This window comes from Aspergillus pseudonomiae (genome assembly GCF_009193645.1).
Source record: "Aspergillus pseudonomiae strain CBS 119388 unplaced genomic scaffold BDV37scaffold_25, whole genome shotgun sequence".
NCBI classification, from domain to species: Eukaryota; Fungi; Ascomycota; class Eurotiomycetes; order Eurotiales; family Aspergillaceae; genus Aspergillus; species Aspergillus pseudonomiae.
The window spans coordinates 374,776-393,957 of NW_022476017.1; the positions used below are offsets into that span (position 1 = coordinate 374,776).

At 50.4% G+C, this 19,182-nt stretch overlaps 6 protein-coding genes across 6 annotated transcripts; 4 read left to right on the forward strand and 2 right to left on the reverse strand.

Moving 5' to 3' along the window:
- The first annotated feature begins 659 nt into the window (after positions 1-659).
- BDV37DRAFT_99943 (Saf4/Yju2 family protein) lies at positions 660-2,085 on the forward strand. Its single transcript, XM_032091551.1, has one exon. It carries the CDS (start codon positions 858-860, stop codon positions 1,974-1,976), a length of 1,119 nt encoding a protein of 372 aa, XP_031942548.1. The 5' UTR covers positions 660-857; the 3' UTR covers positions 1,977-2,085.
- Positions 2,086-3,867, reverse strand: BDV37DRAFT_99942 (rotamase PTPA-1). Its single transcript, XM_032091550.1, has 3 exons — positions 3,108-3,867; positions 2,699-3,050; positions 2,086-2,648 (listed from the first exon to the last, which is right to left on the reverse strand). Exons 1-3 carry the CDS (start codon positions 3,737-3,739, stop codon positions 2,196-2,198), a joined length of 1,437 nt encoding a protein of 478 aa, XP_031942549.1. The 5' UTR covers positions 3,740-3,867; the 3' UTR covers positions 2,086-2,195.
- Positions 3,868-4,076: 209 nt separating this feature from the next.
- BDV37DRAFT_282186 (uncharacterized protein) lies at positions 4,077-7,884 on the reverse strand (the record flags this gene model as incomplete). Its single annotated transcript, XM_032086981.1, has 4 exons — positions 4,077-5,799; positions 5,851-6,408; positions 6,467-6,707; positions 6,870-7,884. The coding sequence occupies 4 exons, from the start codon at positions 7,882-7,884 to the stop codon at positions 4,077-4,079; spliced, it is 3,537 nt and encodes a 1,178-aa protein (XP_031942550.1).
- A 1,200-nt stretch (positions 7,885-9,084) lies between these two features.
- On the forward strand, positions 9,085-10,860 carry BDV37DRAFT_282187 (uncharacterized protein; the record flags this gene model as incomplete). Its single annotated transcript, XM_032086982.1, has 3 exons — positions 9,085-9,141; positions 9,197-10,615; positions 10,717-10,860. The coding sequence occupies 3 exons, from the start codon at positions 9,085-9,087 to the stop codon at positions 10,858-10,860; spliced, it is 1,620 nt and encodes a 539-aa protein (XP_031942551.1).
- Positions 10,861-11,361: 501 nt separating this feature from the next.
- Positions 11,362-13,894, forward strand: BDV37DRAFT_246129 (uncharacterized protein). Its single transcript, XM_032081715.1, has 2 exons — positions 11,362-13,427; positions 13,488-13,894. Exons 1-2 carry the CDS (start codon positions 11,468-11,470, stop codon positions 13,676-13,678), a joined length of 2,151 nt encoding a protein of 716 aa, XP_031942552.1. The 5' UTR covers positions 11,362-11,467; the 3' UTR covers positions 13,679-13,894.
- A 302-nt stretch (positions 13,895-14,196) lies between these two features.
- On the forward strand, positions 14,197-19,045 carry BDV37DRAFT_246136 (M protein repeat protein). The gene is made up of 3 exons (XM_032081716.1): positions 14,197-18,301; positions 18,424-18,494; positions 18,545-19,045. Exons 1-3 carry the CDS (start codon positions 14,813-14,815, stop codon positions 18,672-18,674), a joined length of 3,690 nt encoding a protein of 1,229 aa, XP_031942553.1. The 5' UTR covers positions 14,197-14,812; the 3' UTR covers positions 18,675-19,045.
- The last annotated feature ends 137 nt before the right edge of the window (positions 19,046-19,182 follow it).

Sequence of the window (19,182 nt, forward strand, 5' to 3'; positions counted from 1 at the left end):
GTTTCTTTGGCTGTTCTAGGGCTTTCTTGGTGTCGTGCTTCTGTTAGGAATCGCTATATTGGTCATTAGGATATGTCTGTGGAAATTCAAACTTGACCCTTAGTATACGGATCCTCTGTTCCCTCGATATAAGTCTGCCTATATACATATCTCGTTGAGTATCCAGTATGGTTGTTAGTGAAGTTTCTTTGTAGGTGGGTCTTGCTCTCACTCATGCCGACAAAGACCTATCTCTATAAATAGTGCGTTAGACACCGACAATAATAGGTATACATAAAAGCTTTATGAAGACCACAAGCACACTTAATCGAGCATACAATAAGCAAGTTAAGATTCCCACGTGCTACATTCAGAGTCACGTCAATGGCAAAGTCTCATATCGTCTGAGACAGACAGTGATAAGCATCAATTACATCCCACCTTCACTAAGTCTTCTTGCCATATCGCCGAAGTATATATGACAAATCGATATTGTTCCGTTTATATCGAGAAATTATTACAGACATCAATGTTCTGAAGCCAAAAGTATCAATCATAAGCCTTCATAAAACATTCAATTTATGCATGCATAAACTACATGACTAATCTGCACAACATACCGCCTTTGAGCCATCCCCGATAAGCATACAATCAATCATCACCATCCTTCAACTTCTTCCTCAGCCACCACTGGCTGACAGACTGGTCTCCAACCGGAGCACCGGCGAACAATCCCAAACGAACTCATACAAACAACCACCCCCAAGTTTCAAACCCATCACGCCACCCGCAAACGCCCAAAATGCAGGGCTTCAGTAAGATAATACCCCCACCGCAAACGCACTCTGCAAACAAAAACCTAACCCAACAAACTAGATATGGGACGGTACGTCCCCCCGGACCAGGAAGGTCTAAAGAGCGGCAACCAACTCGCCAAAAAACACCCCCTCGGTTCGCGCGCCCGCCACCTCCACACAACCGGTGCCCTGACCGTACGCTTCGAGATGCCCTTCGCCGTCTGGTGCACGACATGTAAACCCCACGAGACGATCATCGGCCAAGGGGTGCGCTTTAATGCCGAGAAGAAGAAGATTGGGAATTACCACTCTACACCGATTTACAGTTTCCGGATGAGACACCCCGCGTGCGGGGGGTGGATTGAGATTCGCACGGATCCGAAGAATACGGCGTATGTGGTTGCGGAGGGGGGCAGGAAGAGGGATACCGGGGAGTATAGGAGGGAGGGTGGGGTTGGAGAGATTGTGGTGAAGTTGCCTGGGGAGAAGGAGGAGGTTGTTGATCCGTTTGCGCGGTTGGAGGGCAAGGTCGAGGATAAGAAGGTGGTTGATGAGGGGCGGACGAGGATTTTGGAGTTGCAAGAGCGCCAGGCGAGGGACTGGGTTGATCCGTATGAGATGTCGAGGCGGTTGAGGAAGACGTTTCGGGCGGAGAGGAAGGTTTTGGAAAGTGCCGAGGCCAACAGGGAGGCGTTGAAGGATAAGATGAGCTTGGGGATTGAGATTGTTGACGAGACAGAGGAAGATCGTTTGCGGGCTGGTTTGGTCGACTTCGCTCCTGGAGGTGATACTACTGCTGTGCGCACCCGGCCGATGTTCGAGTCTAGGAGTGTTTCAACGAAGAAGCCTACTGGTGCATCAACTGGAAAAACCAAGGACGGGAAGCGGAAGAAGGCGGCGGACGTCGTCGAAGAACGCAAAGCGATGTTTCGCAGCGAGTTAACTGGGAATACCCGCGCCATCGTTGATCCTTTCCTTAGCCATGAGGGAAGCCTGTGGCAGCCGGATGTTAAACGGCGTAAAACTGCACCGAACAAGGCGGACACAAACAAGACACACAACCAGAATACAAGCAGTACGGCCAGTGAGGATCAAGCATCTTCCGCATCGAAAGATCGTTCAATCGAAGTGACTGAGACCGCCAGCAAGACACCAGAACCGCCCACTGCTTTGGTGGCTTATGCTTCGGATTCAGAGTAGTTGTGTCTTGGGTTTTTTCAAATTTGGCGTTCGGTGATAAAAATGATACCCCATTGCATTGAAGTTCTTTATTCACATTGTCATGGAAGCAAAATGCTATGCATCATGTACATTATCTCAGATGTCATTAGACTATGTATACTTAAAGAATAAGGGAATATATGTCATATCATATAGACAAGAAGTAGCAGCAACTTTTCGTCACCATATGCCATCATGTTATCTTGCCCAGGGAGCTTTCGTAGTAATATCATTGGCATCACCAGTAGGGGCCGGCCCAGCTGGTTGCGAACTCGCCCAGGGAGCTCTGGTAGGGGCCATGGGACCTGGAGGAAGTCTGGAGGTATCGGGAAGTGCTGATGGTATTCTGGACGTAGTAGATGGCCCTCCGCCAGCTCTTGCAGTTGCCCACGGTGCCGCAGTTCCGGTTGATGGCGGTGGAATACTCTGAGAGGCGGTGGCCCAAGGAGCTTTCGTTCCCGGGCCCGGGTCTTGCCTTGTAGAACCAGGAACCTCTCGTGGCCGAGATTCTGGTCCAGATAAGGTATGAGCTCTGGGGGGCGGAGGAATAGCACTCGGATCGCGATCCCAACTAAACAGCGAGCCAAAGCGAAAGTGTTGGACAACCGGGAACTTGGAAAGCACTTCGGCATTGTACATTTTGATCATACCCTGCAAGTATCATTAGTCACTAGACATGGAAAGTGAGATATTGGTCTGACCTTGTTGATTTTGGCCCAGCCAGCCGGGACACCGGAGATATCATATAGCATTTGGCTATGCTCCCAAAATGGACCTTGCTTAACATCGTATATGAAGCCAACGGCGGAAAAATACATGTTCACTCTTCGCTCTTTCTCTACAATGTTCGCTTTTGCGACACCTGCGGGGTCCGGCGCATCGGGCAGTGAGCCCACCTCGGGCACTAGGTCCGAGTCCGATATAGCTGGGCTAAATTGTGCCGAGCCAAAGATATAGGGAACGAAAGAATGATCATCCAGGCCCCAGACGCCGTGGGAGCCAGCAGGCTCCAGTTTGTACTTTTTGATAACAGCCCGCACCAGTTCCAGGTACCTAGACCAGTTATAAATCAGTCTCGATTAGCATGTAAAGAGGATTTAGTATACGAACGGTTCTATCACGCCGATGACAATCGCCCTTTCCTCTACGCCGGGACTATTTTTAGGAAACCCGTTTAGCTTCCAGATCGCTGCCAGGAATGCCAGAAAGCTCAGTTCATGTCCGGTGCCATAATCCATTCGCTCCCGGCTACCCCAGCTGCCTAGGAAGTACTCCATTAGCTCTACCTCTGCTGTTGGGCCCTCTGGGTCCGATGATGGAGTGTGTAGAATTTCCGAAGATAAACACTCTTCTAAGAAGGAAGATGCATTCTCCTTCACTTTGTCCTGCCAATTACGGTAACCCTTATCGGCAAATCTCCGTTCACCACCCACCAGTGGTGTCGCATGAAGTAATCCTTCCAGCTTCAGCAGTAACTGCTGTAGCCGCCGGACAGGGGCGGAGAACTCGACTACTTCGGACTTCAGAGGCCACGGCTGTACACGGTCATCTGGCAATTTAGCTGGGAACATTGATCGGTTTAGCTGCAGGAGAAACGTCATAATATCAACATAAGCTCTGGAGCATAGAAACTCCGAGACATCATCGGTTTCGTTGATTCTCTTGCTGGGCTGGAGGAAAATGTGCCCCACCGAGGGGTCGATGGTGAGCAACGAACGGACTGAAAATCCGTTTGTAGCCATTGCGGTTAATTACCGGCCGTCTGATCTCAAATATAATATCTTTCAGAGCTTCGACCGGTTGTAGTGGTGTAAATTGTATATGAGTGGGGTGACACCACTAGTAACAGAAAGCAGCGTTGGGATTTAAGTTGTTGTTTTTGGATCGGCCATGACGAAATTTGTCCGGGGAGGCCGAGTTTAATTTGGTAGTGCTGCTGGTCCAGCACCTGATCCACTCCTTTTCCCCTTCAGGTAACGATCATTCATTACCTAGTTCTCTGCTATACAAGGACCTTATGCAATGATCCAGCATCATTCTCTCCGTCTCACAATTTTTTGCTTAGTGATTAACAAGCTTCTAATCAAAGTACAGATGGATCGGATCATTGGCATTTGGCTTTCGTTTCGACCGATGACCACGGTGGTCAGTCGTGAATCCCAGAAGGTCCATCAAGGCATCGAGTCCCTTCTCTTCAACACATAACACCAGCTCAGTGCGTCGTAGAGTATTCGACTCTACGTCAGCAAGCTTTCCAACCAAAAGCTTGACTATCGGCTCATTTCTGGCTTCCAACGCCAACAGTAACGGCGTCCGGCCATAACCATTCACTTCCACGGACTCCATCTCGGCGCCGTTCTCTAGGAGTAGCCTTGATATTCCTTCAAACCCATTGACTGCTGCCCATGCAAGTGGTGTCCAACTAAAGCCAGAATCTACTGAATTTACTTCGGCGCCTTTCTCAATCAGTAGCCTCGCAATGGTCTCATATCCTTCCGCTGCAGCCCAAATGAGTGGTGTACGGCCATACTTATAGTCAAATGCCTCCACATTAACCTCCTTGTCTAGGAGTAGCTTCACAATTTCCTCAAGTCCACTCGATACGGCAAACAAAAGTGGTGTCCGGCCATATCGATCCGTTGCCTCAACTGCGGCGCCATTGTCAAGAAGCAGCTTAACAATCTCCTTGAAGCCACCTAGTACAGCGAGCGAGAGAGGTGTTCGACCAGACTGATTTTTGGTGTTCATTGAAGCACCCTTTTCAATTAATAGTTTTACTACTGCTTCACATCTGCTTTGGGCAGCCATTGACAGTGCTGCATTGTTGAACTTGTCCGCCGCATCAACTGCTGCACCATTTTCGATGAGTAACAAAGCTACTGCTTCGTGTCTGGAGTCTAATGCCAGTAACAGCGGTGTCCTACCAGCATCATCTTGAGGGTCTAATGCAGCACCATTCTCGATCAGTAGCTTGGCCACAACCTTGTGGCCCCGCCTCGCAGCCCATGATAATGGTGTTTGGCCTTTAATATCCCTCAAGTCTACTTCATTTTCTGTCAAGCATAGATGAAGTACAAGCGCATAAATACCAAAGAAAGCTGCTATATGAGCAGGGAAGGCCACAAGGCACAACTCATTGTCGTTGTACTGAGCTTCGTACATTTCTCGGTATAATAAATGCAGGCCTGCCCTATTATGAGTTGACACGGTGCGGAGATATTCGCGGGCAAGTTCCAACGGTGCGTCCTGCAGGTGTTCACTCTTCCGAAGGTGGTGACCCCATTTGGTAGCAGCGTAAGGCATAAGAGCGGTTGTCATACTATTATCTTCTGTACTCGTTGAAGGGAAGCTTAGGAAAGTAAGGCATGTCCGTGCAATTTGATTGTGCCACTGTACTTTGCTGACCCCAAATAACTGGTCTTGCTGACAGAGGTATTCTTGAAAAGAATAGTGAACCAACCGTACAGTGGAAGTTTCCTGATCAATCAGCACTAACCCATGACAACAGTTGATCAATGTGCTTCTAACAGGTATGCCTCTCAAGTTGAAAGCTGTATCGTTGTCTTCGATCGCAAGTGAGCACAGAAGCTCATCGATGGCAACTGGTCGTTCTGCTAGATAAACCCAAGCAAGAATCTTTCTTGCCTGCTCAGATTGTGCACATGGCTGTTCCTCTATTCGCATCATTGTACCCGCGAAAGCATCCCCGAGATCAGACGGCAATGTTTTCAAGGCCTCCTCACGACGCCGTATCGTTGTAGCTTGCAAGATAGCATGAACCTGTAAAACAGGCAACAGGAATCTAAGTCATAAAGTTAGCGCTCTGGAAAATAAAATACCTGGCTGCACTAACAGGCCCTTAGCTGACTCTATAACTTTGTTCTGAATGTCCATTCTCAGCTTCTCGTCCATGGTGTCCGGCTCAATATCGTTCGGTCCACCAATCTCAAGGTCGATGAACCGTCGAATATCGTCATCATGTGCTTCGATGAGAATCTCACGTTTCTCCTTCAGATGTCTCTCAACTTGTACTTGAACGTGAGGCCGACCAGTAATATATAGCTGTACTGAAGATGATCTGGCCTGCAAGGATATTAAGAGGCTCCTCTGGTCCCGCAGTTCATCTAGTGCATCCAGGCAGATGTAGACTCTGCTGAATTGCTCACATGCAATGTCCAGAAACCTTTCTGCATCAGGTATACTCAAGGGATTCTCCTGCTTGACGCGTGTTTCGTAAATCTCCAGGATTCCCTGAGGTGTCTCGGACAAGTGTGCTAATAATTGCTTCACGATTGCCCCAAGAATATTTTCTACAGACTGTGCTCTCTGGTCACGATAATCGCCATAAAGGTACGCTAGTCCGATTGAACCAAGGGGCATTAGCTCTCGTAGTCTGTCGATTACGATAGACCTGTCCTGATCCTTTAGCTCTTAAACATGGTAATGAAAAGAGAATGTATTCTACTAACGAGACGATTGTTTTTCCCGCGCCTGGGTCGCCGTAGCAGCAGAGGGTTCGAAAACCGGGCCTTTCTGATGACCAATTGAGAAAGTTTGGGTCTTCAAAGATCCACCTTCCAGTATCTTCAGCCCGTCTTTTTTGATTTTCAAGATGCCTGGCTGAGGGGCTGAGTGGTGACAGCCATCTGAATAAGTCCTTCTGTTCCTGATTTTGGGCGAGGCTCTTGACGATCGTTTTGATCTCCGAAACTGGATAGACAAGTTAGCAAGACTGGCCTGAAAAATCTGTAATCAACACTTTCGAAATGAGTGAATGTATCCGTCATAATATTGAGAATAGGTGATTGCGTCATATTTTGGCCAACATTGAGGATAAATGATCCACAGTAAGATGGAAGAGTTGCAACTCACGATTATCCATAACAATACTGCGGGCTTCTGGTGTGTTTTGGATGTCCGAGGCGTCAGTAACCTGAAGAAGCTCTTTTGCATACGCAGCAGCAGTAGCTGCAGCATACTTCTGCCATCGATCGTTCTTATGGGTATCACAATAGTCACATATTCCACGAATGACGAGACATGGGAATTGGTTCATCAACCCCGCGGCTTCCATTTCAAAGCAAAGGCAGTTCTTTGCTAGCAAATCACGCACCTTCGCATCCTTGATTACTTTATTACCTGATGCGATAGTGCCATAGTGGATGCAAGGATCCTGGTCCAGTCGTTCAGGCCGTTTGATTTCTTTCTCAGGATCACACCCACCACAATCTTTTGTGCCATTCTTATGTATACAATCAGAGTAGAACAATCGATCATAGTTCGCACCCTGGTAAATATATCCTGGTCCTCTGCGTGAGTCTGCCATTGCTGGATAAGCTGTGTACATAGACTCCAGTATGTCGGGTATGGATGTGCCTCCCATCATTTCATGGTTGCTTTGCAGCTCACCCATCGCATTGAGAAGGGCCTCAGGAGGGCAGTTCAGTGCACCACACTCTTCGAACCTATGCGCAGTGACCTTGCCGCAATCATATTGTCGTACGCCTCCGAAGGCGCCTGTTGGTTGACTAACCAAAACATCGCCCAGGCGGATGTCATGATCCTCACTCGGAATACCACCACCAATGCCAACCATTAGCCCGAACTTGATACTGGGAAAACTAGAAAGCATCTGCTTAGCAGACATAGCCGCAGTGACGGTTCCATATCGACCGGATGGAAGACTGGCAATAACCACGTTATGTTCCCCATTTGGGCCATTTATAGAACCTAGCATATAGCTATTATGATCTTTGGCATGTTTGTACCGCGGCGGCGCATGCACTGTATCAAGCATTGCCTTGGCAGCTGCTCTTTCATGAGGCAAAGCAGCGATCCAGCCGACGGCATACTCTGAATTGTCCAGTTGCGGTAATGAGTGACCCATCGTTATGTTTTGTATATCATAGCGTACCGTCAGGCGGCGGTGGTTCGACGTGGTTGGCGTCTGGATATTTTGTTGGACTATCGGACAATAATTCAATACTTTGGTTAGAAACAGAGTTCTCAATTGACTCGGCACCCATAACTGCGAATAATCTGCATCTTGATTATAGCTAATAATTCATATAATGCGTCGTGGCCGGTGCCCAATGCCTCGCATATATTCTCTTCACCCTATCAGGCTGTTATAATAGCCGCCGGGCTTACAGGAAACCCCACCAGATTGCTCAGCCCCGCCAGACTCCAGGCGCGTAGTATGGCATACGACCCTGTCCATCCTCAACTGAAAAATCCAGGTAGAATAGCTTGATGGTCTGCCTCCGAGTAACAGAAGCCCGATACACAGCCACAAGTCGGGCTGTATGTAAGACGATAAACAACATCGAACTCATCACGATCAATCAAAGTAAGCACTCAATAACGATACCTAGTAATATCTGACAGTTCAGAAAAGACAAACTTAAGAGCAGTCGCGGTGCATATTTGGGAAATAAGCTGTGAATCAAACCATATATGAGCTTTAATATAATAGAGATTGCTGTTTGAGAATTTTAGGACCTGTTAGATCTAGCCCTAAACACTCGTTTCACTCGGCTGTGTCACTCTAGAATGAGGTAACATCGTTGCTATTAACCTGACTATTGAAGTATTCTACTTCTACTACTGAGGTCACTTTCTCAATATTATAAGTGCTCTACCACTCTTTTCTCGTCGTGCCTCGTTTGGACATCAAGGCTTTTTTTTGAGTCACCAAGTGTTCCCTTAACGGAAGGCGCGATGTACATATCAACTCTCAACTCACACTCATACATCGCAACTTTACGATGAAATCATCCAAGCTGATAGAGGCACAATGAAGACCGATTCGATTCATTCCGTTTCATTGACTACGTATCGATTCTCGATAATACCGAGATATGATACGCAGCTGTGGACGGAATCACCATCATTGAAACAAAGAGTGGGCACATCTGACTCTCTAAAGTCTTCCCTCCCCTTTATACAAGTGTTTCGCGGGGTATAGCCTTTGTGATAGGAAGGCTTTCGCATATTTAGACCTGAATCTCCCTCATATCTCATGTGCCTAGTATCTGTGAACCAGGTTCTACTGGTCAAAACCTGTTTCTCTTGAATATCGATCAAGATGCCTCTCAGATTCGATAAGCTGCCTCTACTCGTTCTATACCTAGTCTTTGATTATGTACCGGCTAAGGAACTTTCCCAGTATATGTTAGTCTGTTACTGATATGCTGCAGATTCGTGCATCAGCGAAGACTCTATGCAGTCTGGCTTTAGTGAATCAGGCCTGCAATAATTTCGTTGCCCCATTCCTTTATGGGAATCTGGAGATCAACATCTCCTCGCCACCGAAGCTCCTCGAAGATTTGGCAAAAATTGAAGAAAGCCCTCGTCGCAAAGGATTGACAAAATATGTGCGCCACCTCAGAATCTTGGGTTGTATGCATTTGAGCACGAGTGGGTATAATTCTCAATGGATCCCTGTCTACGATGACAATCACAGAAAACGCCATGATGCAGTCAATGAATACCTCGGAAAGGATTCGAGTGATGGGTCGGAAGAGGATATATCCAAAGCCTGGACCCCTCTCGCCGAGATGATTCAGAAATGTCAGCATCTTAGAGAGTTGATCTGGGTCTGTCCTAATCAGCTTCCGCCGTGTATATTAAAGGCCGTTCAACAGTGTCATCCAGCGTGTCATCTCGACATGCGGTTTTTCCTTCTCCGAAGTCTAAGAGATGCCGCCACCACCCCACATGAGCTAGATCTGGTTCAATCTCGCTGTCTGCACAGCATCACTATGACAACTGTCCGTAGTGAGCTGCACCAAAAGCCAGGTGACAATGAAAAGGCCATATTCGAGGTCATTACTCTGGCCCCCAATATCAAGCACCTCAATGTGATTTATGTCCCATATCGCAGGTTACGGGACAGGACGCCGTCATCATGGAAAGGATTCGTGCCACCTCCAAATCATTCATATAAAGGGGCTCTTGTCTCACTTTCGTATTTCGGGAGATCCGGTGTATCAGTGGAGGACATTGCAAAATGGTCTAATTGCACTGACATGTCCAAGATACGCTATCTGAGACTTGGGGGTGTGTCGGATCCCCAAGTATTCGAACACTTAACGCAGAGTGTCAAGTCCATGTCTCTTGATCTTCTAGGCCTGGCAGTATATCTGAACCATAATGCCAACGAACAGCTTCTTTATGCCCTGGAGTGTCTCCTAGAACAGTTAATCCCCCTTAAGGAGTTTAGCCTTCGAGGGTGTTTTCCGGTATCTATACTTGATAAACTCTTTCATCGTCACGGACCGACACTGCGAAAACTGGACTTATACCCTCTCTTGCGCAGTACTGGCCCATGGAATGAAATTACAACGGTCGACTCAGAAGTGTTTCGTACGATCCAGAATCAATGTCCGATTCTCGAATCGCTGACTATTTATACACCGAACTCCGCTGCCGAGGTCCTGGACGACCGCAGCCTCCAGAGAGTCTGCCCGTCGCTTCCGTACCTCTATGAACTGGAATTGTGTGTCGCATATCCATATTTTTCTATGCCAGAAGGGACTCCCCGCAAGATTTGGGACTTGATTGAACGACACAAGAGAGGGTGTCGTTTGAACCGTCTTATAATATCCGACCTTACTGTAAGTCTTCCTTCCTATCATCTCACACCAGTCTAAAGGAAAGATACAGAAAAAGGAGTAGAATATAGTCGAATGTGAGCACGTACTGACAATGGACATAGACCACCGTCATCCTGAGTACACGTGAAGGTGAAATGAATGGGGAGGTTGAATCACTTTCTTTGGGTAAAGACATATGGGAAGAGCTCAAAGAGGCCAAGGCTCTTCATGGGGATTCAGCAGTAGAATACTATTATCAGGTCTGAATTTTATACTCATCTCTACTAGCTACTTTGTTGATTTTGGTACTAGATAAGGCTACTTCATATTTATTGCAGGCTAGAAAGTGATTTAAACAAATATTCATGAATTTACATGGCTCTATTGAACATTGAGAGGGCTAGCTTACTTCAAGTGCTACTTTTGTTTTATAATTTTAGTGGAACGAGAATATATTTACTTTTTGTCTTTCCCCTTATTTGTAATGAATGTGATACATAAATAAACTGATGGCGAATAGATAATGTAAAAAATCCCTGGATCCAATATATTCCCCCATTGTTAGTATATAATTTTCTTGAATCAACGAAATACTAATTTCCAATGCATTTCAAGGACATTATATTACGCTCCAGAGTATAAACCTCACTATAAACTAGTACCATATAAGTATCTCAAACCCCAAGGATACAGAAAGTGCAAAGGGCTAGACCTGTCCGTCAAACCCGCAGCGTTTGTTTTTCCGCTTAACTCACCATTAAATGTTTGCTTTATGACCGCAACAAAGGGTTCCATTCACCCAACGACCTCAGGTCGTCGTCGTCGCCCCTCCAAATAATCCCAAATGTACTCTCCGACCAAAGATCAATCCAAATGAGCTCCCGATCAACCCCACGACGGAGAAAAGTTGTCTCGACGTCCCACGCGCTGGACCTTCTAAACAACTTAAACGCCAACAACAACAACAACGTCACTCGCCAGCCAAAGTCCAGCGCCCGTACCCGTGCCCGCGCCCGCTCGTCCCGTCGCCGCAAGATCGACGACGTACCGTTTCCCCAGAGTGATGATATCTGGGAAGTCCCCGATGATACAAATCATGATCGATCTGAACACGTCCCTGCGCCGGAGCCCTTGACTCCCCGTCGATCGTCGACTAGGTTGCTGGCGAAATCGGGTGGGAAAACTACGTCCTTGAGGAAGGCTACGCGTCGCGCGAAGGTGAAGTCTGGTCCTGAGCCTCAGCAAGAGTTTGGAGGGGGCTCTGAGAATCACCCTGACAAAGAAGCGGAGGAATACACCAATCCGGTTGAGGAAGACCACGGGAGTGGTGAAAGTGACGCGAATTATGTGGATGTTGTAGAGGACCACGGAGACAATGGGTTTCCCCAACCTGTGCTCGATTCGCCTCATAACGTCCCTCAGTCGAACCGACTTTCTCCCTTTGATATTCCAAAACGGGTGTCAGATCTAGGATTAGCTCTACATGGGAGAACGGATGAGAGTGGCGATCGATCACCCGAGCAGCCAGATGAGCCACGCTCTGGCTCTGATGATGCTGTCAGTGCTCACGAACATCAGAGAAGCTCTCCCGCCGTCGCTATCGTAAATCCTGCTACGGACGTCCGGAGCTCTGTGGGCAGGGCAGAATCGTCAGCTCGTTCGCCAGAGTCCTCCAGAGAGAATACTCTACCGGAGGACACCTCGCAGCATTCGCATGTACAAGGAGAATCAGGGGGCTTGGCTGATGGAGTGGAGCTCGATGAGGCAGAGGATGGGGGCGACCGAGAAGACCACACAAGCATCGCCGTCGGGGACAAGTCTTCGGTTCATGGTCCAACAGATGACGAGGGCAGCGTGAGAGATCGACCCATACGACCTGGGTTGTTTAGGTACGAAAGCGACCCAGAGGATCTGTCTACGCCGCCAAGCAAAAGACGTCAAACCTCGAATCAACAGCCAGTCTCAGAACGTCAAGGACGGATTCGTCGAAGAAGCATTGAGACGTCTCGAGCTGTCACCTCGAACAATCATGAAGACCAGACCGAGCCTCTACAACCCCGTCACAGCCCAAACGACACCGAACAATATGCTGAGGATATGTCCGACGATTACTCCGAGGATGATTTCGACGAGGAAGAGGCATGGTTGCACCAGGCACTCAAAATGGCTGGCCAGAAGAACAACTGGGACGCTTTGGTGGTTCAAGCTCACCACGTGCAAAAAACCGACAACCCTTCTATGGCCGAATACTTTGATGACTTTGGGGATCTAACTTCCACATTACAACAGAAATATATGGAGATTGTAGGCTACTTAAACGCCGGGCGTGGACCTCGCCACGCGACCGTGCGTGAATGCGATGAGCTCCTGAACGCAATTCGCAGTGATGGGACCACTTCAGTGGACTATATCGTCGAACATAAAGACGACGAACCAGAAATAGGCCGACCCAGCAGTGAAGAGACGCTGGACGAATTTGAAGCCTGTCTGGTATCAGGAATGATGGGCGTGTTGCTCGCCTGTTTCGAAGCTTACTGCAAGGAAGACGGGCTCTTTCCCAAAGCCTACGAACACCTGCACCGGGTGCTAGATGTGTTTTTACGACTATGCTACAAGATCTACTGTGTAGTCGATGCGGGTTACGTGGACTCTGAGAACCGTAGCCATAGTCTGCAGCTCCCGCTCAAGAAACTCATCATTGCGTTAGAGAAGGACTTATTTAAGGGCAGCGCGCCGCAACCGGAGCCTGTGCCAGCCATGTCCATCAAGCATGGGCGGAGATGGACCGACGACGAGGGGTGTGCTCTTCTCGATGGATTGCAGCGTTACCAGGGTAGGTCTATCTTCATCCACATCAACAATGAAAGAGGGATGCGAATGCTCACTACTTCAGGTCGGGATCGCTACGCTCGAATCTTAAAACATTTCGGGGATCGGCTCCGCGGGCGGACGATCCGGGGTACGCGCGAAAAAGCGAGACAGTTGCATGACAAGCTTCTGTCGACGGTGGTCAACCCCGAGGTCCTCCAGACGGAGGAAGGACGGCAACAGTGGTACTGGCTCCTGAGCGTGCGGGAGGATTGATGGCTCTTTTTTTTTAATTTTTTTTTTGTCTTTCTATTTCCAATGATGTAGGATGGGCGTTTTATGGCTGATGTTTTATACCCCTCTGGTTTATTGTGATTTCTCTTGGAGTCTTGTTCAGTTCCGTAAAAGCAAACCCACGCATCCTCTTGCGGTGAACCATGGAACCACTGTTTTGGAGACGCGACCACGTCAACAATAGTTTATGACCCGTTGAACCAATCCAAGGGCCCTGTGAGGACACAATCATGGCTAAAGTGAACTCTGTATCCATTAAGTTCATCAATGGATGAAGTGGCTGGTCGCATGACAAAGACCATCACCGCCTGAGGGATCGATTGGGCGATCCTGTGGGGATCGTCGCCTGAGGTTTCGCGGTGGAGTGGGAGTCCCTGAGATCCTGAGGCACCGCTCCCGCTTTCCCCCTCCTGACATTCTTTACTTTACTTTGCTTTGTCCCTTTTCCCGGACTACTTGAACTTACTTAACTTACTACTTACTCTTTCTCCCGCATCAACTTTTTTTTTGGTTCTCACCTTTCCACCTCACTCTCACCCTTTCCCCCCTATCTCTTCCTTTTCTTGTACCATTTTAATTTGTTTAATAGTATATTCTCTTTAATCCCCCTTCTGTTCTTCTCACCGTCCCCGTGTGGTGAGTGGGTTGCATTGTCTTTTTTGTTTGCATCGTCACTTTCGGGATAAAGGACAAAACACGCGTCGGCACGGTACCGATTCAGCGAGTCCCGGTACTTTCTACTTGGTCTCCTTTCAATTGACGGTCAAGTGCATTGTTGAGTAAGTGCTTTGCTGTTTTGTTTCATCTTCAGGGGAACCTCGGAAGGACTGAAAAGGAGAACCGCCCCGAGGGAACCTGTACCGCCGCTGCCTCAACCAGAATCATGGATCGTCTCTGCATGCCACATGCACCTAACCTCCCGCAGAAGCTGCATTGCGGGAAGCTCCTGGTTGAGCATTTCATGGGTTCATGGCCCAATCACCCAATTTGTTGGTTGCCCACCGAGACTAACGTGGACTGTCTCAATTCGCTAGACCGCCATTGAAGACCCATCGCTTGTTCCGTACCTGAGTTCCTACCGATCCTGGAAGCAATCCCGACTCCCACCCACTCACAATGGCTTCTACTGAGGAACCGGTCCCGGTTGCCGCGCCCGTCGAGGTCGACTCTGAAAATGCACCCCCCGCGACCCCAATTGAGTCGACCGTCATGTCCGGTAGCGAAGGACCTTTGACCAGCCCGGACGTCTCCAAGGACAAAGAGAATACCAAGGCCTCGCCGGTCAAGAGCCGCCCAACATCGACTACGGCCAAGCAGCCCGTCTCGGGAACAACTACAAAAAGGCCCAGCTCCATGTCTGGTCCACCCAAGACCACGTCCACCACGCGTGCGTCGATGAATGGCAGCACCTTGAGCAAGCCGCCTACCCGCCCGACCACGACTTCGACCGTCCGGAAGCCCCTGAGTACGTCCACGACGGCCTCGCACAGATCCCGTGCCTCGATCAGTAGCTCCGCCGATGAGAAATCCCGAGGGGCTGTGAGCTCTTCCGATGAGAGGCGGGGGATCTCTGGGACGGCGAAGCGGATGTCTCTCGTCGGGACCCCTACCACCCGGGCACCCAGGCCGAGCTCCATTCACGACCGGCGGTCGAGCATTGCAAGCACCACCACAACCGAGAAGAGGAACTCTGTGTCCTCGGTATCGCGTACCAGCACCGCTTCGGCGAGGACCGCGACGAAGCCTACGACTACATCGACCGTTCGCCCTTCGAGTTCCTCCACGAGTGCTATGCGGCCCGTCACCCGGCCCTCGACGGCCACCCGGCCCACGTCGACTACGACGAAAAGGTTGAGCACCGTGACCAAGACCTCAGAGGAGGACGCGGCGAAGCTGAATGCTCTCCAGAGTAAGCTGTCCGAAAGTGAGACGACCGTGACGAGCCTCAAAGCGGAGCTAGACGCCGTGAATGAGAAGCTGGCCCAGCTGTCGGTGTCTCAGACGGAGGACAGCTCCAAGGACCAAGAAGAGGCTCTCAAGACCCTTCGGGAACAGCACGCAGCCGAGCTCGAACGGCTGGCCGCAGACCATGCGGAGCAATTGCAAGCCTTGCGGGTCCAGCTGGAAGAGGCCGAGGCGACGCGGAAAGAGCTGGAAGAGAAGTCTCTGAAGGATCTGGATGAAGCAGCCAAGTCCGCTTCTGCCCAGGGAGATGACCAGACTGCTGCAGCCTTGGAGGAGCTGAAGGAGTCCCACCAAGCGCAACTGGAGGCCCTGGAGAAAGAACTTGCGGAACAGAAGGCTTCTACCGCTGCATATGCAGAGCAGATCGAGTCTCTCAAGGCGGAATTGGAGTCGCAGAAAGCCAACCTCGAAACGGTCACCAAAGGACTCCAGGAGGAGAAGGCCTTGGCTCTGGATAGCCTCGAACGGGAATTGAATGGCCGTGATCAAGTAATCGCCAATCTCAATATCGAGATGGAAAAGTTGAATCAAGCCAAGGAGCAGGGAGTTCGCGCGGCGGAGGAGTCTGCCAAACAGGAGGTTTCCACCCTCGAGGAACAGGTTGCTTCTCTGACTGCCAAGCTGGCCGAGGCGGAGTCGGCTGCGAAGGGTAATGAGGAGACCCCTGAAGTTGTCGCTGAAAAGGTCCAGGAAATCGCAGAGCTGAAGGAGGCGATGAAGAAGATGGAGGCTGAATTCCTGGAGGCGCGCGAGTCCGCCGCGAATGCACGGGATGAGAAGATCAAGGAGTTGGAAGCGACTCATGAAGCTGCCGTTGCGAAGCTCAAGGCGGAGCATGAGGAAGCCCTCGCCTCCGCATCCACGGCCCATGCCCAAGAACTCGCGGTTGCCAAGGAAGCCGTCGAATCAGCCGGTACCACTCATACCCAGCAGCTCCAAGAACTCCGGGATGCTCTGGAGGCCGCCGAGGCTGCGGCAAAGAAGGGTCGGGAAGAGGCTGTCAGCGAACGGGATACCGCTCACCAGGCGGAGCTGCAGGCCCTCCAGCAGAAACTGGAAGCAGCAGAGCACGCTCTCAACGAAGCACGACAGGCCGCGGAGGAGGGTGCTAACTCCGCGCAGGCTGTTGCAGTCCAAGAAATTGAGGAACTGAAAGAGAAGGTTGGCGCGCTAGAGTCCCAGTTGTCGACCGAACAGGACGCAATCAAGTCTCTCCATGATGAGGTTCACAGCAAGCGGCAAGAGGCCGAGGCGCTGCAGCAAAGCCTCGTTGAATTCGAGAGTAAAACCAAGGCCAAGGATGCCGAGCAGGAAAGCCAGCTGAGAGCGCTCGAGGAGAAGGCTGCCGCAGCTGAGAAGGCTCTTGAGGAGCACTTGAAGGAAGCTTCTGCCAATGCTGACAAGCACGCCCAGGCCCTTGAGGAGAAGGCCGCTGTGGCCGAGAAAGCACTGGAGGAGCACCTCAAGGAGGCAGTGGCTACTGCCGACAAACACTCCCAGGCCCTCGAAGAGCTGAAGGCGCAACACGCTGCTGAGCTGGAGAAGGCCAAGGCGGACGCCACTGGATCCCATGAAGAAGCTCTCAGTGAAGTCCAGGCCAAGCTCGATGCATTGACATCTACCAACCGCGAGCTGGAGACCAGCCACGCGCAGAAGATCGAGACTCTCGAGGCAGAGCTCAAGGCCGCCCTTGAACGCCACGCCGGCGAGCTTGCCTCGCACACCGAGTCTCACGAAAAGGAGCTGGCTGGTGTCCACAAGGAGTACAGCGAGACCAAGGCTCAGTTGCACACCGAGCTGGAAGCTCTTCGGGAGTCTAAGGCTGCTGAGACCGAGGCCGAGCACAGCAAGGCCATTGAAGAACTCCTTACTGTCCACGAAGAGAAGCTCTCGAGCGTCCGCGCTGATCTGGAATCCTCCAACAAGGCGAAGGTTGAGGAGCTTCAGAAGGCACACGAGGCGGCTCTTGCGGAGGTTCACGAGCAGCTTTCCCACGCCCAGGCCGCTGCCCAGGACCACTCTGTTTTGGATGCCTTGAAGGCCACCATTGCGGACATGGAGAAGAAGCTGTCTGCTGCTGAGCAGTCCGTTGTGGAGTCGAAAGAGATCGCCAGCAAGCAGGGTGCTGAGCTTTCCAAGATCGAGGCCGAGAAGAATGAGTGGGAACAAAAGCACCAGGCCGTGAGCAGCCGGGCGCAGGAGCTCGAAGAGCTTGTGGCGGCGTCTGCCAGCTCCAAGTCGGAAGCCGAGACCGTGCAGCAGCAGCTGTCCGCGTCTCAGGAGGAGCTGTCGCAGCTCAAGAGCAAGCAGGAAGCCATCCACATTGAACTCGACGAGCTGAGGACACAGAACCGGGCGATGGACGAGAAGCTCGTGCAAGGCGAGAGGGACCTGAACGATCAGATTGACAAGAACATGTCGCTGCTCAACCAGTTGGGCGAGGTCGACTCGGCGATCTCGAGCAGCCGCAAGCGCATTCGTGAGCTCGAGGCGGAGGTGGCGGCCCTGAAGGCCGAGGGCAAGGGCGCCGGGCTTGAGAGCAGCCGGTGGGCGGCCGAAGGCGAGAAGTCCCCTGCTGGAGGAAACGCCGGTCCGGCCACAGCGGAAGGTGAGGACCTTGGTTCATCCATTGAGGGAACGGTGGGACCTCCCCGTTTATCATCGACCTACCCTTCAGAAATCCCCGAATGTCACCCCTTCACGTAACATCACATGGTCCGTTCCCTCGGCAGGCAGGAGTACTAATTGGACGGTTGTTGCAGATAGCAAGCATTCAGGAACAGCTTAAGCACATCCGCACGGCCAACGATGACTGGTATGACGAGCACCAACGGTAGGTTGACCTGGTTTCTCTTGTGAGGGCTGAACTAACACACCGGACAGACTCATTCGGGAGCTTGCCTCGGTGTCGCAACGTGCAACACCAGATCGCAGCCCCGCGATGACTCCGCAGCCGGAAAGGTCCAGCAGCCCTTCGGATGACAATCGGGCTGGTGAGGGAGCGTCGAGGTAATCGACATGGTCATCGGCTGGCGACGAGGTTCCGCATGACCTCGACGTATCTTTCCTTTGTATGTGATTGGATTGTCGGTTCTTGTATTAACTATGCAGTTGTATGTAATAAGAGCTCAGGATACCCCTGTTTAGCCTCCGCTGTGTTCGCCGCTCATGCAGATTTATTTTGGTGTGGACTGGACCCCGACTGTGGACCGCGGACGATGCGTTGTTCAGCGACTCCACGAGGCGTTGGTCTTGGGCCGCAAGATGTTCATATTTCTTTTTCTTTGTCTTTCTTATGTGTGCAGTCATGGGTCACCGATTAATGCAGTGTACTATATCGGACATGTTTATCGTGTCCAAAGAAGCAAAAAAAAAGGAAGAACCAGGATGATATTTTTTTTATTTGATTAAAGTACTATCCATGGGTATCAATCGCAAGTCGGAGACGCATTGTAGTAAAACATAGACAAAAAAACAAAAAAACAAAAAAGCAAGAAACCGAAAATCTAATTATCCCTCAT

Excerpts from the sequence above, each read along its gene's own strand:
- BDV37DRAFT_246129 (XM_032081715.1), top strand. The coding sequence starts at position 11,468 with ATGAGCTCCCGATCAACCCCACGACGGAGAAAAGTTGTCTCGACGTCC. Across the intron at positions 13,428-13,487 it reads TGGATTGCAGCGTTACCAGG|GTCGGGATCGCTACGCTCGA; the intron begins GTAGGTCTATCT and ends TCACTACTTCAG.
- BDV37DRAFT_99943 (XM_032091551.1), top strand. The coding sequence starts at position 858 with ATGGGACGGTACGTCCCCCCGGACCAGGAAGGTCTAAAGAGCGGCAAC.
- BDV37DRAFT_99942 (XM_032091550.1), bottom strand. The coding sequence starts at position 3,739 with ATGGCTACAAACGGATTTTCAGTCCGTTCGTTGCTCACCATCGACCCC. Across the intron at positions 3,051-3,107 it reads GTCATCGGCGTGATAGAACC|GTACCTGGAACTGGTGCGGG; the intron begins GTTCGTATACTA and ends TAACTGGTCTAG. Across the intron at positions 2,649-2,698 it reads GCTGGGCCAAAATCAACAAG|GGTATGATCAAAATGTACAA; the intron begins GTCAGACCAATA and ends TGATACTTGCAG.
- BDV37DRAFT_246136 (XM_032081716.1), top strand. The coding sequence starts at position 14,813 with ATGGCTTCTACTGAGGAACCGGTCCCGGTTGCCGCGCCCGTCGAGGTC. Across the intron at positions 18,302-18,423 it reads GTTCATCCATTGAGGGAACG|ATAGCAAGCATTCAGGAACA; the intron begins GTGGGACCTCCC and ends CGGTTGTTGCAG. Across the intron at positions 18,495-18,544 it reads TGGTATGACGAGCACCAACG|ACTCATTCGGGAGCTTGCCT; the intron begins GTAGGTTGACCT and ends CACACCGGACAG.